Source organism: Littorina saxatilis, linkage group LG17, assembly GCF_037325665.1.
Source record: "Littorina saxatilis isolate snail1 linkage group LG17, US_GU_Lsax_2.0, whole genome shotgun sequence".
Taxonomy (NCBI): domain Eukaryota; kingdom Metazoa; phylum Mollusca; class Gastropoda; order Littorinimorpha; family Littorinidae; genus Littorina; species Littorina saxatilis.
This window is the reverse complement of record NC_090261.1, coordinates 54208710-54228241: the sequence shown is the minus strand read 5'-3', so window position 1 is coordinate 54228241 and position 19532 is coordinate 54208710. Positions and strand designations below refer to the sequence as shown.

Here is a 19532-nt window from a genome sequence, read left to right as displayed (position 1 = left end):
ATCTCCACACTTAACCCACCAGGCGGCCGCGGCCGGGATTCGAACCCTCGACCTTCCGATTAAGAGGCTGATGTCTTACCACCCCGCCACAGCGCCCGTCTTAGACACTGTTCAATTTACCAAGTTTAGAATTTAAAAGAGTAAGAGGAGAAATGATTGAGACTTTTAAGAATTCTCATGATTTATACAACACCATTGCTGAAGCCTTTTTATTTCAGAAGCATGACAAACCTGGGTACAATAACCCAACAGAGGCCATCCATTCAAAATTGCAAACAAAGCTGTTCATACTAATGTTTAAGCACACAGTTTTTACGAGCAGAGTTGTTTTAACTTGCCATCTAACATTGTAAATTTGTTACATCTGGATCATTCAATACTTTCAAAATTCTTTGGACAAACACTGAAAACAATTCACGTTTGAAGTTGACTTGACCGATTAAAGGAGCGCATACCAGAAAAAAATGCTGAGCATTCACAAACATACAGAAAAAACAGAATTTTAAAAAAAAAGCAACAAATATAGATGAAATCGAATAGCCGGTAACAGGCTTATCTAGCCTTCAGGCCGTACATATGATATGATGTTGAACATCAACACTAGACAACAGATATGTTCACACTACAGTGGAACCCCCCTTTGAAGACTCTTTTTTAGGACCCTTGTTTTCTCTGTATCCAGTTGGCCGCTGTCAGCGTCAGTTCGTCCCCACGTTCGGCGAGAGATTTATTTCTCAGAGTCAACTTTGTGTGCAGACTCTCCTCGGTGTCCGAACACCCCCGTGTGTACACGCAAGCACAAGACCAAGTGCGCACGAAAAAGATCCTGTAATCCATGTCAGAGTTCGGTGGGTTATAGAAACACGAAAATACCCAGCATGCTTCCTCCGAAAGCGGCGTATGGCTGCCTAAATGGCGGGGTAAAAACGGTCATACACGTAAAAGCCGTGGGAGTTTCAGCCCATGAACAAACGAACGAACAAAAACTCCCTCCATTTTAAGTTCTGATTTTCTCAGATTTTGAAGGTCTCACAAGGGGAGTTTCACTGTACCAGAAAAAAAAGACTTACTTTTGAGGAAATGTCCCAGGTCTACAAGGGTGCGGTCATCCTCGTTACCGTTCCATTTGCGAATGTTGAGAGTGTTAGCCGGTTGCAGCTTCGTGGCCTCGGGGTTCCAGTCCACCATGATCACTTTGGACAGGTCACGGTTCAAACATGCCAAGTCCTGTGGGAGGCAGACACATCCAAGTATTTAGCAAAGAGAACAGTTTATGAATCGCCGTCGTCATGGAATTTTGGCAAAACACATTTTAGACAGCTTTTCAGCAGAAAACCCAAACTGATTTTTATTATGAAAATGTGTTTATATTCTTACCTGATATGAATAGAAAGATAAAAAGAATGTTAAAAATTATGTATTGTCTATCATATTTAAGAGAATATTTCTCATGGAGAATGATTTACTTAGTCTAAAGCACTATAATTTAAAAAAAACATCAAAATGGCGAAGAATCGAGTTATGCCAAAATTCCAGGACGAGGACAATATCTGCATGATTAATAAAATCAAGCATAGCATTCTTAAATTAGCCTGTTCATTCCTTGTCTGCCTGTTAATGAAAGTTAATGCTGATTTTATACACGGAGACACTCACATGTGCACTAGCCAGCAATATTCATATTTGAACGTTCAATCAATCAAATTTTAAATGCTTTGTTTGGGTTATCTTTGCAGACTATAAATTCTCTATGAACTTTCCTCTGAGTCTGGGAACAACACTGCATATTTTCAATCCAGGTCCAACTGACCAATTGTCCTACATGTCTGCGAAGAACACTGAAACTGTCGTCCATTTATAACAAAGACTGCCTGAATATCACAACCAGAGAGCGCCAAGTGGCTGTAATTGTATACAAGTACCTTCAGGTGATTTCCGTTCATGTAGCGTGTTGCATCTCTGTACAGCCGGTACATGACGTACCCCTGAGGGTCAAGGTGGGAAACAAGGGGGTCTGCAGTCTGCAACCCGAGTATGAGTGTGTTTTATTATATGGTAGCTGGCCTGAAAGTGGCGAGTAGAAACATGTAACTGGCGAGTAGAAATGTTCATCTACTCGCCAAATGTGAGTCAAGTTGCTGAAACAAATTGTTGGTTTGGCAAGTAAAGTTTGCTCTCTGGCTAGTAAATTCACTAGCCGAAGGTGAGTACACCATTTGTTGGACTTTCAGGGCTGGGTAAGGTTGTTGTTTTTTGCACACTCGGTGCTTGTTACACATACTTCCAGAATAAGCATGTATAAATATTAAATACCCATATGTATGAGCTAAAAACTAATAAACAGACACAGAAATAAATGCAAATGAACACCCAGAGATGCGTCATACTCATACATACACACACAAACACAGAGATACACACACTCCCTCTCTCTTTCACTTACTGAGATACACACAGAAACTCATGCACACACAGACACTGGCAGAAACTGACAGACAGAAGAACATGTGCAAGCATCTCTAGTAAGCCTCTATACAAGAAAAACTGATCAAACTTACCAGTCCCTGTTCTTGTGAGTAGATAACGACTTCAAACAAGGGTGGGCCAACCTGCTGCAAGAAGTAGTCAATGCCCGGCCTTTTCTTGAAACGCCATCCTGTGCTATACTGCACAAATGCAAAAGAAAGGATTTCATATATTTACCTAACCTGATTATTAAAATAAAGCTTAGCGCTTGACTCCTCTAGCAACAACTGGGTAATCAAATCTGATAACTCCAATACTGAATAGCGTTACACTCTTTTGACTACTGGGGTAGCTACTTGTACAGCGGTACCTCAATCAAATCAACAGTTTCTTCACATTCAGGCCTTCAAGAAGACAGTAGCATTTGTACATGCCACAGGAGTGGACATTTGAAAGAAGCAAACACAAAAGAAGGTATATTTCGGTGAAGTTAGCAGACAAATGGACAAAGGAAGGTGTCCTTTTTTGGAAGATATCCTCTCGCCGCAGGTTCCACTCATCTTAATTTGACTCATGAAACAGGTATTGACTTGACAGACTACCGAGAGTGAAATTAATTCCGTTAACAAACACCAGTGAATCAATGTGAACCAAACATGCTTCTAGTTCTACAGACTGATTGAATACAAGCACCAACACATGAATAATGACACTGCCAAAAAGGCAGTACATGATTGAGTAATACAGAATTACACCCCAGCAAAAAAGCTGTTGTTATCTATGTTAGTTCAGATAAAATCCAAATGGCAAGATCCAAATTAAACCCTGCGTGAGCTTCGTCAACACACTGAATGAATCTAAAAATGTTTACTCTTCTTTCAGTATGTGACGCCACTTCCACGGGGATAAATCTGGAGTATGCCAAACAAAATCCCGCCTCGCCAACTCACAGTCCATTCAGGATGAACAAGAACGCCAGTCAGCTCCAGCACCAGGGTGTAGGGAGGCTGAATGTAGGGGTACTTTAGTGGGTCTGGAAGCAGCTTATCTCTGGAGGGCTCTTTGATTTTCTGTTGAACAAGATCAGCACAACACATTAACATCTTCATAACAGTAAAGAGCAATTCACAAAGCAAACAGCAACTTCTATTGCCAGAAAAACACTTTTCTTTACAACAAAAGAAAAAACATCAGAGATTCAAACCCGAACATATTTCTGGACTCATGAACTGAAATTTGAATTGCTATTCAGTGATCATACTATAGGTATGGTAACAAATAACACAAATCATTTCACTTTTTGTTGTTGTATGTTTAGCAATTATGCACACAAATTATAATGTTCCTTATAACCTGAGGGGAGACAACTACCCGATCATGTTTGCTGGTGGAAAACGGGACAGTTCAATTGATAATCCTTTCTTTACCTGCAGTGTGTGACTTTAAGCTTAACTCTTTGAAGAATAGTATTTATATACATGCATGTACTTGAAAAGAAATAATATTTCTCCACAACATTTCTCTTTAAAATACATTCTTTACTGTCATGACCTCGAGCCTGCATGCGAGCATGTGAACACATACAAGTGCATTTGTGTGAAACATTGCCTCAGAACTTACCTTTGTGAATAAGTTCATTTCTTTAAAGGCTCTCTTGAACATAGCTGTCATTTTGGGTACTGAAAAAAAGAGGAAAAAAAGTTAAAACTAAACATACATATGGTATGTGATTACTACTGCAACTGAGGATACAAACGGACATGCATGATAAAACATAACATTAACAAGCTCATAGAGTCAGAGCTATGATTATGCCACTCAAGCCAGGCAGGTCGAAGGGTAGAGGTCTGACAATGACATAGCGCAATCCACTGGTCCTCCAGGTTGGGCATTGGGCTAACAACCCAGTCCCTTAAAAAAAAAAGGCTTGTTAGTATGTTACGGAAACAGTAATAAAGGCTTTGTTGCTGCCCTACATGCCAACTGGCATAATGGGCAGCAAGTAAGTAATATGTGTAAACAGTGTATACTATATTATTTTGAATAATATGTATTATACATGTATGTAAATATAAACAAAACAAGCATGGTAATTTTAAGGAACATTTACAAAACATTCACCTGAACTGCAAGTTCTTCACAGTATCAGTCTTTGAAATGGATGAAAAAAGATACATAACGGATAAATTGTGATAGACGATCCCTTATTTTTGGATGTTGCTTCTCCGTGCAACCACATACATACATGTACAGAGCATTGTAACCCTTATGTCCGACTGTGAATTAATCAGCACAAATAGCTTCATTTCTTCTTCTTTTTTTATCTGTAAACTGTCTACTCACATTCACTGAACTCATCTTCAATCTGAAACAACAAAAGTTACAATGACAATGTTAATTATTATCAACAGTTATTAAGTGTGCATAAAAGCACTGTTTTTTAAGCCTTAACAGAAACGTACAAACTAACTTTAACAGCATCTGTATACTAACACAAAAAAAGTACATGATCAGATGTACCAGACAGAACTCTTTTAATTATATGATGGACCTATGTACAAATGTAGATCTATGTCTTTAGCTGACAGTGCCCGCATTCCTTTGAGCTAAATAAAACTGAAAGTACTTTTACTTGTACTTAAAATTAAATTGCATTTCTGAACAAGCTTACACTTACAGTTACAAACTTGTAAATAAACAATGTTCTGAAAAAACTCTAACAAAGCGCTTGAAAATCCTGACAAAGTTATTTCCAGCAAAGGTCTATTCAATACACATATATATATATGGGTCATTCTCAGAAATGGTGGTCCAAAGTGTTACATACAAAGTAAAAAATAAAGTGTCAAGAAATACAAAATAATTGTTTTTACTATGAAGTCTATTGTTTGCTATACATAATAATGCAAAAATTAGACAAAAAGAGTAATTGGTTGCTGAATAAGAGACGTTTTAAAGTGTTGTATTTACGTGATGAATGTTGTAACATGGAAACCAAATTCCAACTTTAAACCACCTAAGCCTTCAATCCTTTGTGCATTTTTTATCAGTTCTGCAGTATTTTTGTGTTCTACCCAACACATTCTAGTTATGAAAGGTAAGGACTTCAACTAATATTGGTAAACAAGAAGGGCAAAGCCCATACGACTCACATGCTTTACACATTTTTCCTACCAAAATACATGTGACCTTGACCCAAGGTCAAGGTCATCCAAGGTCATGCAACACAAAGCTGTTAATTCAAGACATAGGAAGTACAATGGTGCTTATTGGCTCTTTCTACCATGAGATATGGTCACTTTTAGTGGTTCACTACCTTATTTTGGTCACATTTCATAAGGGTCAAAGTGACCTTGACCTTGATCATATGTGACCAAATGTGTCTCATGATGAAAGCATAACATGTGCCCCACATAATTTTTAAGTTTGAAACAGTTATCTTCCATAGTTCAGGGTCAAGGTCACTTCAAAATATGTATACAATCCAACTTTGAAGAGCTCCTGTGACCTTGACCTTGAAGCAAGGTAAACCAAACTGGTATCAAAAGATGGGGCTTACTTTGCCCTATATATCATATATAGGTGAGGTATTCAATCTCAAAAACTTCAGAGAAAATGGGAAAAATGTGAAAAATAGCTGTTTTTTAGGCAACATTTATGGCCCCTGCGACCTTGACCTTGAAGCAAGGTCAAGATGCTATGTATGTTTTTTGGGGCCTTGTCATCATACACCATCTTGCCAAATTTGGTACTGATAGACTGAATAGTGTCCAAGAAATATCCAACGTTAAAGTTTTCCGGACGGACGGACGGACGGACGGACGTCCGGACGTCCGGACGGACGGACGGACGACTCGGGTGAGTACATAGACTCACTTTTGCTTCGCATGTGAGTCAAAAAATGACATTTGGAACTGACTAAGGTGAATGTCGCAACACAGAAACGAAATGCTTGAACCACTTTCGGTTCCTGTGCGACAGACATGAATCTGCACTGTTTGGCCTTTCCTGCCGGCAAAACCCATCTGACCCAAAATAACTACACAAAACACAATTCGTCAGAGTTTGCTGTATTTGTTGAAAGTTCCTGTTGCGTTCAGATCACCCATTTTAAATTAAGTATTTGATGAATGTCGAACATCGACGATCCGAGGATACGAAAACTTCTTCGCTACTTTGTTCCTCTAAACTTCGCGCTTTGAGAGACTGTTTGCACTCGATATCCTTCCGACACGACATTGTCGCCATCCGCAGTGTGTAAGTTTGTGACAAAGCTTTGCAGGCTCGACAATTAAGTAAAAACCATCTTCAGTCGTAACGTAGGTCAGGAAACGACGCCATGAGTTTCAGCAAATGATATGATTCTGGTGTTTTCTGTGAATATTTGGCTGTGATTCAAAGGACTATTTTCTTGTTCGAACTTCCTGTGCGCCAAAGAGCTAAAAATAGCCGTGATGTGGCAAAGTCATAGAGCACATTGCTGTCCGATGTTCGCGCATCGAGTCCGGATACGATGCGTTACGACATTCATTATTTTTGGTTCGAAGCCCGTAACTTCAAATTCAGCGTGAGTTTTTGCAAAGATGTGTTGCTACGCCCAAGACTGAACTCCTGACTGTCGATTGCAGTAATTTGTTGGTGTTTGCATGTTTGCATTTACTGATTTAGCCATGAGACTGACCATATTGTTGATCACGAAAGTCGTGTAACGCTTCGGCGATCCGGAAACGGCCGAACTTCGCAATTGAAAAGCACACAAAAACAACACCAACGTATAGAAACCATTTTTATTGACATACAACAATGTTTTAATGTCTCAGGAATAGATTCAGATGAAAAAAGTCGTGGTAGAAATAATTTTTATTTACTTTTTCATGATTTCAAATACATGTCACCCCTACTCACTCTCACTGGACCACCATTTCTGAGAATGACCCATATATGCATAGATCTGTTCTAAGAAAAGAAATTACCTCATTGCCTTCTGGATCAAGGGGTGGAGCACCTGTGAAAAAAAGAATCATTAAGTTGATTGGCAGATTGCAGAACATACACAGGGATGTTGCTACAAATTCATACCTATAGGACAAATGTCCTGAGTTCTTCAGCATCAATAGGACATTTGACCGCTTTCAGAAAGTGTAATAGGACATTATGAATTTGCGCCAAACAGCTTACAGGGGTCGACACTAACTTATTTGGCCTGGGGCCACACTGGCCCCAGAGATGGAAATTGCTGGGGCGGAAAACAAAAATCTGGGGCCCACTCTTATTAAAAAAAAATTAATAATAAAAAACACAAGAAAAGTGAAAAAGAGTGTACAGTACTGTACCCCATGATCGGCATCAACGTATCTAGTTGTTCTTTTACTTCATATTGATGAAAAAGGTATATAACATTACCTTCAGAATCCCCACTTTTTCCAAGTGGTTCTCCGCCATAAGACCTACACGGGCGGTAATGCATTGTCTGTTTTTCTTTCCACCATTTGACATTGAAATTACGACAGCGCTTCGCGCTTTTGGCTGCATGGGTCTCCTTTTTTCGTTTCTCTCCACCCTGTTCTTCATCTTCATTTCCATGTCTTTTTACACCAGGGGTGTGTCGCCACATTTTGCGTTTGGCATTTGAAGGCGATACTTATCTCTCACGCTAAAGAGCACAATCTGGGAGTTATTTCCCTTGCGGCATTGTCCTTCGACGATTTCAATGTTTGTTTTTCTTGACTGTGGCATTAATCGTAACGCAAATTTCAGTGACGACTTTGACTGGCGATTTTTAGTGATTGGCTCTGGCATTAGAATTTTTGGTTTGTCATTGTTGGAATTTATCCTGGGGCGGAGTGGGCCCCAGGCTTCGGCAATGTTTGGGGCGGAACACAAAACTCTGGGGCGTTCCGCCCCCCGCCCCCGCTAGTGTCGAACCCTGGCTTATAACACATTCCACTGATGGAATTGTTCCAAAGTCATGCGCCCACACACACACGCACACACACCCACGTGCGCGCGCTGTAGAACACACACATAATATAGTAAATACATCAACACAGTGTGCGTATAATGTTGTATTTGTTTAGTTTCAAAGAAACCACAAAAAAGAAACCAACATGAACAACTTCAGAGCTCTTACTAAGTTACTTTGATTACAAACTGCATGATTTGGATAAAAGTTGAAAAACAAAATGATCGGTTTGATCTAATGCTGATCTTTTGCAGGCTTTAGTTTTTTTTCAGCGGCATAATTCAGTGCTTCGTCTCGTATCGAAAACAAAAGCAGATGACAAATTTAGTCAGTTGGAGTTGTCTCCCGTACTCCTGTAGCATGCACTGATCTAAAAATAATCCACTATTTTTAGATCAGTGCGCTGCACCGAGACGGTTATACCCAAACGGCGCACACCGCATACGGTTTGGGAATTCCCGACAAAAGAAAAGATCCGCACGCGGCACTTAACTGGCAACTTCAGTGTCAGCTGAACACGAGAGCGTTCGGTCTTTTAGAAGATTTGTATCTTGAAATTAAAGAATATCGCGCTGTCCGAAGGAATGGAGTACATATCGGACAATGACCATTGACCACGCTCAGGCTAAAACGATAGGACATAACGATAGGACATCTGACCGACATGCGGCAAAGTGAATCGGACATTTGGGGATTTTCATCGTTATATGTCCGATGTCTGACGCCTAACGACATCCCTGCATACACGATTCCTTTTTTAGGGGTATAAAACTGAAAGTTCCAATGTGCGATAGTAACTTTGAAATTCACTCACCAAAAATCCTTTTACTTCAGTGGAACCACTCTTTTTTAAGACCTGATTGTATCACATTTTTGGAAGTCTTAAAAAAAAGTTAAAATGAGAGTTCCACTGGAGCACAACATTGTTTCTATATTTTCTCCTTGTTTTACAAAGGCAGCCTCTCTATATTAATAGACACAATGACAATTTCAAGGTGAGTGTGTGTGTTTCTTTGTTGTTTTGCTCCACAGGAGTGACGTTACAAGTTAGTTACACAACTGCATTTCTTACCCCAAGTGTAAATGAGCATCCCTCCACTCATAACCGACCAACCACTGAGGAAAACTAAGCCTAACTTCCAAGCATTCTTGCCAGTCCATCGACCACTTTTCTGTTCTGACCCCTCGTCTTTGCCAGACCTATCTCCACTGTCTGTCTTTTTGTCGTCTGCTGCTTTTGAGGAGGCGAGTTTCTCCTTGAGAATTTCGTCACTCAAGCCTTTGGATCCAGCGGGTGTTTGCGTTGAGTACAGAACACTCAACTGGGGAAGAACTGTCTTTCTGGCACAAGCTGGTAATACATGTCTTACACCTCCACCACTTGTCAATGTCCGAGCTATTGTGTGTGACAAGCGTAGACGGCCTCTACACCTCCGTAGCAAACACATGCACGCACTGTAAGCGGCCATTTTGATACTAATGACCTTACCTGTTTTCTTTCTTGAAAGATTGCTGAGGGGTTGTTTCCCCCTGATCCACTAGCACATTGCCGTTGGCGTTACAAACCTTGTAAATGTATACATCTGACTCGACTTAAAAAAAAGTTCAAAATATTTCTTCAGTTTTACCATAATTTTAACGGCCTCAATTTCAGCACATTGTCACGGGGTTCTTTTTGTCTGCAAAGTTTGGCACACTGAAATTCAGTATGTACCGGCCTGACTGACAACTTTTAGGCTATGAGCCGATTTAGGAAGAAATGTGGGACATTATTTTTAAACGTTACTTCTCAAGCGAAATATAGTAGCCTACATAGCGTATTCCTGTTTCTGATAAATTGATATTTAATGAACTAATCACTAAATCAAGTATATAATCACCTATTAATTATACCTTGTTCACTGTTAATTGAAGTGTCAGTAGTGATTTAGAATCAATACGAGTCATTATTTATGTTGATATAGGAGACATTAGAACATGACAGGGGTCAAAATTGAAGTTAAAAATTTGCTATACGCTATTTGAATTGTTCCTCAACACTTCTAAGATTAATGATATTTCGGGACTCATGCCGAAATTCAAGTCTTTCTGAGTCTAAAACTAATCTCCATTAAACCTTTCTCCAATAAAGCAAAAACCACGGTTCTTTGCCGAATTGAACTTAAAATAAAATCTTTTAATAAAATGAACGAATCGGTCCTAAAAAAAAACCAAAGGTATCTTCTGGAGTGTCGGTCCCCGAGCCTGGGGGCTCCAGAACCGACTCGTCGGTACTTGAGCCCCAAGGCTCGGGAACCGACTCGTCGGTTCTCCAGCCACGGCCTTCAGGAAAATGAACAGTGGTAAGAGCACAGGGACTGATGAAACTCTTGAATGGGATGCTTGGATAACAGTCAAGAGTAAATATCGACCAGGTACTCATAGAAAACATGTAACAGCACAACAATTTATTAGGACAAAACGAAGTACCAGTTGTGCCAGTTTCTCTTTCTTTTCTTAGATCAGAAGTGCGACTGAAGTTGTAAACCAAGTCGCGTAAGGCGAAATTACATTTAGTCAAGCTGTGGAACTCACAGAATGAAACTGAACGCACTGCATTTTTATCACAATGACCGTAGTCCGCCGCTAGTGCAAAAGGCAGTGAAAGTGACGAGCCTGTTCAGCGCAGTAGCGGTTGCGCTGTGCTGCATAGCACGCTTTACTGTACCTCTCTTCGTTTTAACTTTCTGAGCGTGTTTTTAATCCAAACATATCATATCTATATGTTTTTGGAATCAGGAACCGACAAGGAATAAGATGAAATTGTTTTTAAAACGATTTCGGAAATTTAATTTTAATCATAATTCTTATATTTTTAATTTTCAGAGCTTGTTTTTAATCCGAATATAACATATTCATATGGTTTTGGAATCAGAACATAATGAAAAATAAAATAAAAGTAATTTTGGATCGTTTTATAAAAAAATAATTTTAATTACAATTTTCAGATTTTTAATGACCAAAGTCATTAATTAATTTTTAAGCCTCCATGCTGAAATGCTATACCGAAGTCCGGCCTTTGTCTAAGATTGCTTGGCCAAAATTTCAATCAATTTGATTGAAAAATGAAGGTGTGACAGTGCCGCCTCAACTCTTACAAAAAGCCGGATATGACGTCATAAAAGACGTTTATAAAAAATAAAATAAAAATTCTGGGGATTTCACACCCAGGAACTCTCATGTCAAATTTCATAAAGATCGGTCCAGTAGTTTAGTCTGAATCGCTCTACACACACACACACACACACACACGTCACACTGACACACACACACACACACACACACACACACACCAGGGTTCGACACTAGCGGGGGCGGGGGGCGGAACGCCCCAGAGTTTTGTGTTCCGCCCCAAACATTGCCGAAGCTTGGGGCCCACTCCGCCCCAGGATAAATTCCAACAATGACAAACCGAAAATTCTAATGCCAGAGGCAATCACTAAAAATCGCCAGTCAAAGTCGTCACTGAAATTTGCGTTACGATCAATGCCGCAGTCAAGAAAAAACACACATTGAAATCGTCGAAGGACAATGCCGCAAGGGAAATAACTCCCAGATTGCGCTCTTTAGCGTGAGAGATAAGTATCGCCTTCAAATGCCAAACACAAAATGTGGCGACACATGGAAATGAAGATGAAGAACAGGGTGGTGAAAAACGGAAAAAGGAGACCGATGCAGCCAAAAGCTCGAAGCGCTGTTGTAATTTCAATGTCAAATGGTTGAAAGATTTTCCCTGGCTTCAGTACGACGAAGAAAAACAGACAATGCATTGCCCGCCCGTGCAGATCTTATGGCGGAGAACCACTTGGAAAAAGTGGGGATTCTGATATATATATATATATACTTAGCATGAATAAGAGTGGGCCCCAGATTTTTGTTTTCCGCCCCAGCAATTTCCATCTCTGGGGCCAGTGTGGCCCCAGGCCAAATAAGTTAGTGTCGACCCCTGCACACAGACACACACACACACACACACATATACACACACACACTCACACACACACACATACATCACGACCCTCGTCTCGATTCCCCCTCTATGTTAAAACATTTAGTCAAAACTTGACTAAATGTAATGACATTGAATATAGGAGTAAACTTAATGTGGTTAAATTTGGATGAAGCCGCTGACGGCCAAGATATCTTTGTAGTTTCTGCAGTACCCTTCCCTCCCATTATGTTTACCCCTTCCTAAACATTTATATTACTTCTTTTAACGCTCAAACTATACTCATTTTCGGCTTGAAACAATGTTTTATTTTTGTTTAGCATGTTCATGAAATGTACATTATATTATAAAGTGAAAGCAACAACCAGTTTACTCCTTTTTGTCTGGCGGCCTACTAGGCTATGAGGAAAGTTCACCAACATGTTGCACTGTTTCCTTATACGTATGCAGATGAATATGACCTACAAAATAAAATTAAAACAAATAAATACAAGCTCAGGCCAGCTCGATCAGATCTCTCCATGACTTCACAACAGACGTTCAAGGGCGGCCTGCAGCCAACCAGCCTGGACTTTTTGTCATCAAATGAAAGGCAAATTTATTAGTCAGAACTCAGGCCAAACAAAAATATATGTTGGTTTAGGGTAACGTGACCAAAAAAGAAAGGGTCGGTAGGTCGGCTTTTTACATTTAGTCAAGTTTTGACTAAATGTTTTAACATAGAGGGGTAATCGAGACGAGGGTCGTGGTGTATGTGTGTGTGTGTGTGTGTGTGTGTGTGTGTGTGTGTGTGTGTGTGTGTGTGTGTGTGTGTGTGTGTGTGTGTGTGTGTGTGTGTGTGTAGAGCGATTCAGAGTAAACTACTGAACCGATCTTTATGGAATTTTACATGAGAGTTCCTGGGAATGATATCCCCAGACGTTTTTTTTTCTTCATTTTTTGGATAAATGTCTTTGATAACGTCATATCCGGCTTTTTGTAAAAGTTGAGGCGGCACTGTCACACCCTCATTTTTCAATCAAATTGATTGACATTTTTGTAAAGCAATCTTCGACGAAGGCCGGACTTCGGTATTGCATTTCAGCTTGGTGTCTTAAAAATTAATTAATGACTTTGGTCATTAAAAATCTGAAAATTGTAATAATTTTTTTATATAAAACGATCCAAATTTACGCTCAACTCATTCTACATCATTTCCTGATTTCAAAAACATATAAATATGCTATATTTGGATTAAAAACAATCTCTGAAAAATTTAAAATATAAAAATTATGATCAAAATTAAATTTCCGAAATCGATTTAAAAACAATTTCATCTTATTTCTTGTCGGTTCCTGATTCCAAAAACATATATAGATGTGATATGTTTGGATTAAAAACACGCTCAGAAAGTTAAATCGAAGAGAGGCACAGAAAAGCGTGCTATGCAGCACAGCGAAACCACTACCGCGCTAAACAGGGTCGTCAGTTTCACTCCGTTTTGGCGGACTACGGTCATTGTGACAAAATGCAGTGCGTTCAGTTTCATTCTGTGAGTTCCACAGCTTGACTAAATGTAGTAATTTCGCCTTACGCGACTTTTTTTTTTTTTTTTTTTTTTTTAACGGAAGGTTACATCCCTTATAGTCCAGGCATCTTAGCCACTTTAGTGAAGGGAACGTTGAAGTGACAATGACTAGGTTTAAAATGTCCCTTATCAGAAAGTTCAACCTCAGTCCTTTGATGTTTATTAAACACATTTTCATATAAAGTTGGCGCTTCATATGGAAAAGTGGCTTTGAAATTGACCCTAATCCTTCTTTGGGCTCTGTAAATGTCGTTTGGGGCTATGGTTGTAAAACGGTATCTACTGGTCACCCCAATGTATAAACTGAAAACTCTTTCTGCACCAGAACACGCAGAAAGGATTGTATCTGCCTCATGTCTGATGCTTTTCAAAATCCCCAACCACTAACACCTTCAAAACGGACATTAACTGACACTGTTGTTTTTCCCTATATAATCCTTACTATTTTTCCGAGACGTCGTCGTGTTGTGTATTTAGCTTGCCACAACCTCATACATGGTCCTAAAAGTTAAAGTTGAAGAAAATACTAAAGATAAATGAACAAGCTGACGCAGTGTCATTCGCACCGTGAATCCCCCCATGGGAACATACTAAAGTCTGGTTCCAAATAGGCTCAATTTCCTTCTATTTCTTTGTATTTCTGCCTCGTAGGGGTGGGGGTGTTCAAACCAAAGGCACCTTTAAACCAAAATTCAAATCACACATCTTACAATACTAAGACACTCAGCAGTGAAAGGGTGTCTGCTGGTAAAAAATTCCAAACAATCCTAAAAGTACTTCACTACTAAACGTGCTTTTAAAAAGAGCCGTTATTTTTCCCTCTATAATCAGTATTGTGTTTTCTGCGAACATGTAGTCTATTTAGATGGTTGTCATGTGCACATGAGTTGCTAAAGCGTTTTCAGTTGGGCATATGTCGAAAAGCAAAGAATTAGCCCTTTGAAAACCATCAGAACTGTCACACAAAAATAACATTTACCTATCTCACCAACTGACCAAACATAGGGCTTTTCCTTATGTATTATGTATTGTCGTGTTTTTTGTAGCATACTTGTGAAAACAGCCACCACTGTTGTAAATGATACTTTAAAGAGCATTATTTCATTTTTACAGTTGAAGGACAACCTGGACTGCCGTATATTACAGCTGTTTTACAATCAGCCAAAATTTTCTTAACAAACGTATGTTAAGAACAACTCCCATAGTGAAATTGAAGGAAAACAAAGTGAAAATCCCCCTGCCATAGAGGAGCTAAAGAATCAACAATAAACGACTGCATGGATAGCTTGATGCACGAATGCATTGCGGACATGTTTGTCTCCAACCAAGAGAAAGTTCCAAAAAATCCCTTTTGTGCTTCTTATTATACAGTGACGTCAAAGACAGCCTTTTCTGCTGTTCATACATTCAGGGGTTATGGTTACACTAAACGACGTAGTTGTAGCCATACTGCCATCCAGATTTATTCCAGCGTCGCGGACGACGCTGGTATCTGCGGTCGGGAAGAACGCGCCTGTGGAGAATTAGTCTCCAAGCCAAAGCGCGCTGACTCTCCAAGCCAAAACAATTTCAAAGCTGAAAAAAAATGTACAATTTACGCGAAACGATTAAACACAGCTTTCGGGTGTTTTTTTTATATCTAAGATGTACATAAATATACCACTCCGACCATAAGGAAAAGAAAAAAAGACACACACAAAAAAAAAAGACCGAGAGGAGCCGAGTCAATCCGAGACCAACCGAGAGGACGTGTTTCGCGCCGTTTCGACGTCGTTTGTTCAGATGCGGCCGGTTGGATCAGTTGCGGTCATACAGGGGCGCCTTGCACAAGAAAAGATCTTCAACAATCCCGATCATCATCATGGTACAATAATGTTTTGTGCGCCCCCATGTATGTGTTCTGTGCTAATAATGCACGGTTGTGAAATGTCCGTACACATTTTGTGGCACTATGTAATTGTTAGTGCATCCTCCTGCGGATGCTTCGTGCTAAAAATGCACTTCCATTAAAATATTGTACGCTCATGTCAGTAATATATTTTCAATTGTTTCTCTGTCAATTTCAAGTGTTTGTTTCCAATTACTTCAGTATCTCCCTGTTGCAATTCCAGGTGATTCATTATGCATATGCCAATTTGAGGTGTTTAATTCTGATTCCTGTATTTACAGTGTAAAATTAAAACTATTGTTTTCAAACATTCCTATGACACCTGGTAATGGTTCTGTGGTTTTGTTTTTAATTTGTATTTTGTTTTTCTGCAATAAATATTTGAAATGGATCTGAGGCCGACTTACTACTTTTAGCACTCTTTTTCACCACATTCCCACGTACAGATATTGCAATATCAACTCTTCCTTTCTACCTGTTTCAAACAAGCTCTATTTTTTAATTAAAAAGTTTTTACTAAATGTCTTAACATAGAGGGGGGAATCGAGACGAGGGTCTTGGTGTATGTGCGTGTGTGTGTGTGTTTGTGTGTGTGTGTGTGTGTGTGTGTGTGTGTGTGTGTGTGTGTGTGTGTGTGTGTGTGTGTGTGTGTGTCTGTCTGTGTGTGTGTGTGTAGAATGATTCAGACTAAACTACTGGACCGATCGTTATGAAATTTGACATGAGACTTCCTGGGAATGATATTCCAGGACGGTTTTTTTTTGGTTTTTGTTTTATAAACGTCTTTTATGACGTCATATCCGGCTTTTTTGTACAAGTTGAGGCTGCACTGTCACACCCTCATTTTTCAATCAAATTGATTGAAATTTTGGCCAAGCAATCTTCGACGAAGGCCGGACTTCCGTATTGCATTTCAGTTTGGTGGCTTAAAAATTAATTGATGACTTTGGTCATTAAAAATCTGAAAATTGTAAAAAAATAAATGAATTATAAAACGATCCAAATTTACGTTCATCTTATTCTTCATCCTTTTCTGATTCCAAAAACATATAAATATGTTATATTTGGATTAAAAACAAGCTCTGAAAATTAAAAATATAAAAATTATGATCAAAATTAAATTTCCGAAATCGTTTTAAAAACTATTTCATCTTATTCCTTGTCGGTTCCTGATTCCAAAAACATATAGATATGATACGTTTGGATTAAAAACACGCTCAGAAAGTTAAAACGAAGAGAGGTACAGTAAAGCGTGCTATGAAGCACAGCGCAACCGTTACCGCGCCAAACAGGCTCGTCACTTTCACTGCCTTTTGCACTAGCGGCGGACTACGTTCAGTTTCATTCTGTGAGTTCCACAGCTTGACTAAATGTAGTAATTTCGCCTTACGCGACTTGTTTTTCTTGTGGCTGTTTGATCAATTCATAGCAAGCATTGACTGAAATAAACAATTTATATATCCAGCACAACATGCAATTCATTGAATTATATAGCTATTCTGATGGACACGTGGGGGGATTCGGGGGCTGTGATTGGATGGTCTCACACATCCCTTTTCCGATCATCAAAGCATAACGCTACGAAAGTTGGCCATTTTTGCCGATATCCAAACGATATCGGCAATAACAAAGACGCATGGTTCCGGTTTCTTCCACGTGTATAAAGTACACGCATACCTCGCCAGGCTTGTGTCTGTGGCTAGTCGACAGACGATGCCATTTGCTTTGTGTGTGTTTTTGTTGTTGCTTACTGTACATGACATACATTACGTGTAAAATCCAGTTCTTTAACTGGCAGCAAACCTTGCAAATTTCCAGAAGCTGCAATCTGAAGCGACCTATCTCTGATTTTTGCAGACGATCTCTCCAATCACCAATGTTTAACACAAAATCAGCAAACTCTCCTGTCACATAGAACGTCCATTGTGTAGTGCAATGTTGAAATGAAGTTACCGGTCTGAAACATTTCGTCGTTTCTTCTGAGACAATCCTTGTTCTCTTATCATCTACAGATTTACCGCAGTCTTCACCACGCGAATTCCCAACAGAAGTCAGACTTTCGAACATACAATCTACGTAGGCAAGCATGATACGTCATAACGTCATATGAATCCTAAGATATTGACGTAATGCTAAGCATCCGGTTATCTTGAGTTTTCTCCGTAATACATGTCCGTGGGTTTTTCAATGTTCGGTTATTTCCGTGGCTTCATGCAGAAAGGGAACCGTCGTCTGCAATCAAGGACATGGACCATTCTGGTCCTTGTTGCTGACAAAAACATGATTTTAACACAGAATTTAATGTCAGAATAGCTATATAAACGCTATTGTGTTTTCATCGTAGCAATAGGGTCCGATATTTAGACTCGAACAAGTATAATGCGACTCGTCTTCGACTCGTCGGCATTATACTTGTCTCGTCTAAATATCGGGCCCTATTGCTACGCTGAAAACACAATAGCTGTTATTAACACTTCCCAAAATAAATCTTTGGTGGACATTGCATCGACGCTGTTCATTTTGAATGAACATTTTTCTTGTGTTTTCCTTGCGAGCAGTCACAGGGTGTTTGTGCTGTCTGCCAACCGTTAGATGACCCCGCCCAAGTCTGTTAAGGGACCGTTTGACCGTTATAGAACGCGTCTTTTTGATTTTTTGGCACAGTGTGAAACGGTTGATTTTTATCCCTACCATTGTTTCCAACATTATATAGGAATGTTTTGTGAACAACGGATAATAGCCGCTACTCGCATGTGTAGCAAAAGTGAGCGTACATACTCACCCTGGTCGTCCAGCCGTTGTCCGTTGCCCGTCTTTATCTGTCTGTACTGAACATCACCTTTGGATTTTTCTCGAACGCTATGAAGTGAAGAAACACCAAATGTTGCAAAATGTTGTATGACCCCAAGAGCTCAAAAAAGATACTTGAGAACCTTGACCTTACCTTAAGGTCAAGGTCACAGGGAGAATGAATGTGGTCTAAAAACTGCAAAATTTCACATTGTGCCAGTTTTCTGGAAAACAAATTAAAAACAGCGGGCTTAGTTTTGTATGGTATACAAGAAAAAGAAAGCCTTATCTTCTGATACCATTTTGGTTGACCTCGCTTCAATGTCAAGGTCAGAGGAGCCCTTCAAAGTTGAATTGTAGACATATTTTGATGTGAGCTTGCCCCTTTAACTTTACTATGGACGATATCTCTTACAAACTTAAACACTGAGTGGGGCGTTTGTTAGAATTTCATAGTGAGCCACATCTGGTCACATATCGTTAGGGTCAAGGTCACATTGACCCCTATGAAAAATGTGACCAAGCCGGGTAAAGAAATCCATGTGTCTTGGTAAAAAATCTTAACAAAGCAAAGCCCATGCGACTCTCATGCTTGACCTTTGTCTTAAAGTGACCTTGACCTTCAGGTGACCTTGAAGGTGAAGGTCTAACAACTGAAGCTGGCAAGGACATTGTACACTATTAGAACTGGTTTACAGATTTTTCCTACCAAATTACACATGACATTTGGCCAAGGTCAAGATCATCAAAGGTCACACATCACAAGGCTATCAATTCAAGACATAGGAAGCATAAACATACTTATTGGCACTTTCTACAAAGAGACATTGTCACTTTTAGTGATTCAATTGCCCGTTTCAGTCACATTTCA

General features: G+C 39.5%; 1 protein-coding gene across 2 annotated transcripts in view; it reads right to left on the bottom strand.

Moving 5' to 3' along the window:
* The window catches only part of LOC138953986 (mitochondrial import inner membrane translocase subunit TIM50-like), a 47215-nt gene that overhangs the window by 24785 nt on the left and 2898 nt on the right, over window positions 1-19532 (bottom strand). Inside the window, exons 1-8 of one of the 2 annotated variants that reach the window (XM_070326014.1) lie at window positions 9501-9893; window positions 7440-7471; window positions 4810-4831; window positions 4087-4145; window positions 3417-3536; window positions 2559-2666; window positions 1923-2021; window positions 1071-1227 (exon numbers count right to left, since the gene is read on the bottom strand). In XM_070326014.1, coding sequence (XP_070182115.1) covers window positions 1071-1227; window positions 1923-2021; window positions 2559-2666; window positions 3417-3536; window positions 4087-4145; window positions 4810-4831; window positions 7440-7471; window positions 9501-9876 — 973 coding nt within the window. In that variant the 5' untranslated portion in view covers window positions 9877-9893. Of the gene's footprint in view, window positions 1-1070; window positions 1228-1922; window positions 2022-2558; window positions 2667-3416; window positions 3537-4086; window positions 4146-4809; window positions 4832-7439; window positions 7472-9500; window positions 9894-19532 lie in introns of those variants that run through there. The other variant, XM_070326015.1, reaches the window with a different exon arrangement.